General features: G+C 38.3%; 2 protein-coding genes across 2 annotated transcripts in view; one reads left to right on the forward strand and one right to left on the reverse strand.

The window, feature by feature from the left end:
* LOC111328026 (inositol polyphosphate multikinase) overlaps window positions 1-4,338 on the forward strand; it is a 4,570-nt gene extending 232 nt beyond the window's left edge. Inside the window, exons 1-5 of the mRNA XM_022932369.2 lie at window positions 1-143; window positions 589-759; window positions 2,076-2,254; window positions 3,556-3,640; window positions 3,943-4,338. The exon at window positions 1-143 is cut by the window's left edge and continues 232 nt beyond it. Coding sequence (XP_022788104.1) covers window positions 68-143; window positions 589-759; window positions 2,076-2,254; window positions 3,556-3,640; window positions 3,943-4,316 — 885 coding nt within the window. The 5' untranslated portion in view covers window positions 1-67 and the 3' untranslated portion in view covers window positions 4,317-4,338. The remainder of the gene's footprint in view (window positions 144-588; window positions 760-2,075; window positions 2,255-3,555; window positions 3,641-3,942) is intronic.
* A 2,142-nt stretch (window positions 4,339-6,480) lies between these two features.
* The window catches only part of LOC111328025 (coiled-coil domain-containing protein 6), a 12,677-nt gene continuing 11,657 nt past the window's right edge, over window positions 6,481-7,500 (reverse strand). The window contains exon 9 of the mRNA XM_022932368.2: window positions 6,481-6,918. Within this exon, the coding sequence (XP_022788103.1) occupies window positions 6,850-6,918 (69 nt within the window). The 3' untranslated portion in view covers window positions 6,481-6,849. The remainder of the gene's footprint in view (window positions 6,919-7,500) is intronic.

Consider the following 7,500-nt stretch of genomic DNA (forward strand, 5'->3'; position numbering starts at 1 on the left):
GACCGATACTCGGCCGAGCATCGACCGATCTATCGACCGATCTATCGGTCGAGGACTTAGTCACAGGATGGCAACTGGAAGTTCCAGCGTAGCAGTTGCTTTGATGCCATATCCTTATCAGGTGGCTGGACATGCCGCTCAAGGTGAAACCCTATGAGTTCGTTAAATTGACAAACGAATTATTCGTTAATTTGTACTAGTTCAGCTCACGAAAAGTTTCTTAAGTTTTAATGTGTTCAATTAGCGCGATCGATTCACCCACGTACCTTAACATATTGCTACTTAATTTCGCGATTTCGGCGAAACGGTAATTCGCTTGCGTATTTCAATAGAAAAATGTGATAAAAGGGCATTAAATTTCGCGATTCAAGCGTTCTCAACTGGGTTATTTCATCAATGTTTGAGTTTCTTATCCTGACACCCTGATGATCGATGTTGTGGATCAGTGAGAGCTTGGATTTTTAAATATAAGTGTGAATTTCCGTTTCATTTTCAAAATGTTAATAGAAGATCTCCAGAGATTGATGAATTTTTAGTTGAAGATAAACAGTCAGTCATCCTAAGATAATTACATTTCTTATTTTTTAGGCCCATTGAAACTGACTGATGATGGCTGTGTCCTTAAACCAATACAGAGACCTCCAAAGGGGATGAGAGAGGTTGTTTTCTATGATACAGTATTCAATAAAAGTGAAAAACGAGACGAGATATTGCAGCTAAGAAGACTTTTGCCTTACTATCATGGGATTGTGGAAATAGGTATCCTAAGCCCTTTTTCTGAAAAGGAAGTAGAACTCAGTGTCTCTTAGCATTTTACTTAGCATCTTATCTTAGCTGGAAACTGAAAAAAATAATAAACATCCATCTTACAGTTTCATGAATTTTGATTGAGGAAAACAAATCAAACTGGAAGCTTATCTCCTAATTTTAATGCGCCAATCAATTCCAAGCTTCAACTAATCCATGGTATTTGACCTTTCTGCAGGCCCTGGGTAGGGAATTTGAACCTTCCCTCACAAAGGGAAGAATTTGGAGGGGAATTTGAACCAGAAGTGTCAAGTCTTTATTAGGGTCATACATGTGGTTTAATTTTGGAGTATAAAAGTAAGTAGTCTGCTTTTGTGGTGAATGGCTTAGAGAGACAATTTTCACCTTAAAGAATGATGCATACAAGTGAAAAACCCAACAGCAGCACCAAAAACTAATACATGACTTAAATTTATCTTAAGCCTTATTTAATTTTGGGATGAAGTAGCTATTTGCAGAACTTCAGAAAAAAAGAAATCAACACCTTTCCAGATTTTTGATTGGGATCATTTGAATACCTGCAATCATTTGCTCTGCTGTACAAAAACAAGGGTGGGGTCATGGAGACTTGTTAAGCATCAAAAGGTCAGGTTCCTGATACATGACATGTAAATTTATTTCCATTTTGTCATTCTTCTTAATTCTTGGCCTGAACAATAGTAGCAGTTGTAGTTTATATATCATTATCCACATGTCAGACAATCTAGTTTACTAAAATGGTCTGATCTCTTTTGTTTTAAGAATTTCAAAATTTCATACAAAGAGTGGTAGTTCAGATCACTCAATTACTTATCAAAACATTCCTTTTGTTTCCATTCTTTGTACCACAAAGATCAGAGGGAAAGGGGTAATATGGAATAAATATGTTTGTAATATACCAACACAGTGGACAGGCTGAAGGTGTGCTCTGATTGGCAACTCAAACTCTAATTGTCCTCTATAAGTCACCTCCAAGTAACTAGTGCAAGATTTGCATTTAAAAAATTGTAATAGTTGTGGAAATAAATGAGTTTAAATTATCTTTTTCTGCTATGTTACCTCACTGTTTTAGCAGTTCAGTAAATAGCTACCACAAGTCACCTCCACTTTGGTGATTAGTTGTTAACCACCAGGAAGGGAGTTCTTGAAATGTTTAGTATAGAGAGCTAACAAGGCCTTGGGAGTGTCTCACTTAATATGTGCCTCCTTCTGGCCTACTTCAAAAACACAGAAGTAATGGGCTAAAATTATTGAACAAATGTTACCAGACCCTTAATGATTGATTTTAGATACATCAAAGTATTTAAAACTGGAGAACATAACAAACAAGTTTCAATTGCCATGTGTCATGGACATTAAGATGGGAAGAGTGACATGGGATGACCATGCAGATGAAACATTTAGGGAAAGAAGAAGAAAAAAATGGCCACTGAAGGAAGTCACAGGTTTCAGCATTCTCGGATTTATGGTATATTTCCATGATGTTATGTCAATGAATTATTAAGCACAAGGGAAAGTTTCTAACTTTCTTTCTGTTACTTTCTTCCTGAAAAAAAAAGTTTCTACATACCCTATGTTAGTTTCTATCAATCATGATTGCAAAGACTTTCAGAGCCTTAAAAAAAAGATACAAATCAAATAGAATGGCTCAAAGAATGTTAATTGTAACTCACAAATGTCACATTTTGTATTGCTCTTTATGCATGGCAATAAAGAGAAATCAGATGCTCAAGAAAAGGTTTTTGAGGTATAAATTATTGAAGTGGTTTTTCACAGCTCAGGTTGAATGAATGAGTTTCAAAAAAAGATTTTAATAAATATTGAATGGTCCATTTACAATGTTTGCCAGGTGTGAGTTATCCCTAGATCTTCCTCCTTATTATTAAATATAATTTAGGTTTTTAAGAGAACACCAGTAATTTCATTATGAAGTTGTTACACTCACTGATCAGGTGGTGGGCTCTCTCGAGTTCAGAGCCGACTTATTACAACTGAGTGAGTGGGTGAATGAGTGAGTAAATGAACATTTGCATATTGAAGTCTTTTTGCAAATCCACGAGTTAAAAATGAGTGTAAACATGAATTGTTCTTGTCCATGAAGCTGGCTGTCTTACTACATGGCTTTAAATAAATAGTTGTATTACATTTGCACTGCATTTGTCTGTGTTATGTACTTACAGCAAGCTTTGGTATGTCAGGCTATGGCTATGGCTATGGCTATGGCTGGCTATGGTATGGCAGGCCATGGTACAGCTGGCTATGGTATGGCAGGCTATGGTATGGCTGGCTATGGCTATGGCTATGGCAGGCTATGGTATGGCAGGCTATGGTATGGCTGGCTATGGTATGGCTGGCTATGGTATGGCAGGCTATGGTATGGCTGGCTATGGTATGACAGGCTATGGTATGGCAGGCTATGGTATGGCTGGCTATGGTATGGCTGGCTATGGTATGGCAGGCTATGGTATGGCTGGCTATGGCTGTGTTATGCACTTACAGCAGTTCATGGTATGTCACAGGTAGTGGCCTGTCTCACCTTGTGCCATAGAGAACCAGGTTTATTTCACACGTGTGTATTTTCGCTTTAAGACATTAAGAGTGTTGTTTATTATCTGTGTTGTGTACTTGTGAAGGGCTGTTTAGCTTCACAGCATAAATAATGGCAAGGTTTATTTCATTTTGTATCTTTTTTCGTGCTAAGTAGCTATCTTGATTTAATTAGTTTGAAAGACTCCTAGTTTTGTTTGATATGTAATGAATTACTATCAGGTTTACAACCACCAAACTTGTTGCCATGAACACTTCAATGATGAATGGTGCCGGAAGTTGTTTACAGTACAGGATGCTGAAAAATGTAAAGTTTTTTACAATTCTTTTCCAACGATATTTTACGTACGTAAACTGCATGGAATTGATACTTGTTTGTCAATCAAAGACAATTACATTAATTGTTCACATTAATTTTGGAAACCAGGACCATCCAATGGTTTTTCTCCGAGCCTGTTGAGTAGTTCCAATCATCCAATTCCACATCTTCATATTTGAATCATCTAGATTGAAATCGAGGATGGGGTATATTCCTGGTTTTAGGATTTCATGATTTTGTAGCTTATCACCATATTTATGTTGATAAATCATTTCCTCTTACATCTCTAGGTTTTCATCAGTTTTTAGGAAGTATACAGTTGGAGATGACATTTGATATCTTGGGGCAGCTACTTGCAAACCTTGTGGATATTAAAGAGTGGTTCACAACTCAAAGACTCTTCAGATTTATTGCAAGCTCCATCCTAATTGTATATGAAGCTAACAGCTCAAAGAAGTTTGGAAAACACCAGAATTCCCACCAACAGTCTGAAACAGTGGAAAACATGCACCAGCTTTCCCCGAAAAACCTATTAGTTGATGCAAAAATAATCGACACTGCCCATGTATTTCCATCAACAGATTTTGATAGTAATTATTTGTTTGGCCTGGAGAATCTAATTTCAATACTTGAGAAATGTAAAGAAAAATATGCTGTCAAATAAAATTAAACTCAGGTTGGGTGAAGCTGTTCAATCAAGAATGGTAGTTGAACAGTCCTCGACAAGAAAATCACACAAACTTTTTAAGTTAAACTCGCTTTGATTGCATCTTCAATGTACACAGGTTATTTTCGCTTTACAGATATTTCTTTGGACACAAAGACCCATCACAGCATTATCACAGCAGTTTCGGTATTTTAATAATCTAACCACAGTCTTTCTTGATGATCACTTTTTCTGCATGTTGAAGTTTTCTCTTGCTAACAAAGGTACATTTTTCACGTGACGACCAGCGACTCCAACCAGTTTGCGTCAAGATATTAATTTAATTTAAACGGCGGGAGGTCCGTGGGGAAAAATCTGTGCCCGGGACCTTGCACAAGTTTGGACCCCTGTATTTCGAAGCGAAGTACCTTACACTGAAATATGACCGCCTCCAAGGAATCTCGTTTTCGTCATTTCTTGGAAGACACATAGAGAAGATGAACGCTGTGATTAGTAATCAAGTTCGGTTGTTGAATTCTTTTGTATTTTGGTGTTATCTTTTTTCCGGCGATTTCGGCAAAATGGCGGTGCTAACCTAACCTCATCCCATCAGACTAGGTTTGATGCTAACGATTAAATGAATGTAACTGGGGAAATTACAATTCATCGACCCAACGTTCTAGAGCCTTCATCAGAGGTCCTCGTACATGCGCACTAATATTAGCTGCCCTTATACTCGTGATCACACTTATTGCGTGTATAAACCAACGCTATTTATAGTATTCCGTGCAGTGCGACCACGAGTATATCGGACAGAACATACGTCAGTTTGGTACACGTTTGAAAGAGCACCAAAAAGCGGTCTTCCTTTGCTAAAAAGAAAATTCAGCTTTGTTGGAGCACACATGCCTAACTAACCATGGGATAATTTCGGATTGTCGACCTGGTTGCTTTGTGAGCCTTGGCCCCATCCCGTTAACACGATTACAGGCTCATGTCGCAAAGGTGATTGTTTTGACGGAATGTTACTGCATTACTTCAGTCTATTCCAAGAGACATACTTGATTTGGATCAGGATTAGAATACAAGAATTTCCAGAGAAAGATCCCAACAGTAGTGCATGCTGGCCACATCCATCTCAGGTGGCTAGTGCTTGCACGTTGAGCCTGCGTATTGAGGATGGGCCCCATACCAAAACCAAACATTCGACACCAGGTCTACGAGGTCTACTCGGAAAATATCGACAGTTGCGGAAGGTATCCAGGCTTTCCATATAACACGTGACCTGCCCGCGCTTTGTCTCACCTCGGTGACCAACTCCTGATAAGGAATCAAAAAGGCTAGAGTTTGCGGGCAATGAGCACCGCAGGGTACCAAGTTAAGTGGCATGTGAGCGGTGCAAGTGTGAACTGATCGACAATCGTGAGCTTCGACTTAGTACGTCCTTAATCCGGTTTTAAATTTTTGACTGTCTTGTTGATGGTCCTACAGTATGGGGTGCTGCGTGACATTAACAGTGCGGGATAACCCTATTTTCCCTCAATCAAATCACGTGACTTACCATTCTACTCAATGACGTCATAGTATCGATATCGAAGAAAAACGTCAATAGCATACTCGTTATCGTATCAATTCGGAAAAACCGTATCTGCCTACCCTCCTGCGTTAAAATGATGAAAATATGCCAATATGTCTATGTTGCAAACAGGCAATAGTTTGGAAATAAACGGTCGCATGGCAACTGACTTAAAAATGAACTGGAAGGCTGGAAATCATCCTAGAAAACTCACAAGACGCAAAGGAACAAACGCTCAAGCGAGGTAACGTTATTTTCACTCAAATTTAAATTAAATTTCGCATATGGTAAGATTTAAACATTAATATAGTCTGCAGAAGCTCATTCCGCAAGCTTTGGCTACCTGTAAACACCTCTCGCTATCTCTCACAAGATCATTTGGTTTTATCAACTGACTTGATAATATAAATTGGCAACTGTAAAGAGTTTCAGCTGACTTTTGGAGCGTTAGCCCTTCGTCTGAGCAACACAGACATTGTTGAACCGGACAAAAAGCGGGGCGAGTGAAAACAATTCCCGATAACGACCGACACACAATTCAAACTCGCTTCTAAAGGACTAAGCTATCATTATCATTATCATTATATATATTAATACAGTCACAAATGCTGAAATGAACTTGTAAATCAATAAGCCTGATAAGTCAGGTTAGGTGCTGGAATCTTTTGAACACAGATACAGGAGAAGAACCACTTTCACATTAAAAAATCTAACATATCTTTTTACCATCGTCGCGACCTAAAAATCAAAATTTAACGTAAACCTCATCTTCCAACAAATTTACATCAATAATTCTAGTTGCCTGGCTATTCTAAGAGTAATTCATTGAAATTTTTACATCAATGGGAGGAACCTTTTATAAAACATGAACACTTCACTAGACTAGTATTTTTCCCGTTGTTTTCACGTGATCTTTGCCTGGTACACATATTTTCCAATCTGTTATTGGTCGGGTTCCCAGTCATTTTACTGGATTTATGATCCTGATGAGGGCCTGGGTCCGTGCGCCGTCGTGCCAGAGGAAGACTGAGTCCGGTGCCCTCTCTGATAACAAAAAAAACAAAACCGAATTGAAGAATATTATCGTTTGAGAGAGTTAAAGTAGAAAGTGTTATGGTGACTTGATATGCAAATATGTCACGCCACGGTGTACACAGTGACGACAGGATAAAGTTCATTGTCGGGGTGGATCATCACTTAACTGATTTTTGATCTCTCCTTTGGACCAGTTGAGCGTTCGCATCTAAACTATTAAATTATTCATTAGGGTGCTACAGGACTGTACCTTAGGGTAACAACATTTTTGATTAACGACAATGGTCTTCAGCAATATCACCTGGTAAGTAACAACTATTCATCGAACTGGAGGTGGCTAGTGGTAAATATCCACCGCTGACCACTGATACTGACGTGAATAATTGTTTATTAAGTATATAATAAGACAGTGAGATGATGTAGAACAAAAAGATGATTTAAACTAATTTATTCCTACAATTATGAAATATTTTCGGGCGCAAATCCCCGCTTGGGAGTTGCTCAGAGGACATTCAAAGTTTGAGTAGCCAATCAATATGATAGTGCTCTTTCTTAACTCCATTTTGAATTACCTGGTGATCCTCGCAATCT

The sequence above is a fragment of the Stylophora pistillata genome, chromosome 2 (genome assembly GCF_964205215.1).
Source record: "Stylophora pistillata chromosome 2, jaStyPist1.2, whole genome shotgun sequence".
Taxonomy (NCBI): domain Eukaryota; kingdom Metazoa; phylum Cnidaria; class Anthozoa; order Scleractinia; family Pocilloporidae; genus Stylophora; species Stylophora pistillata.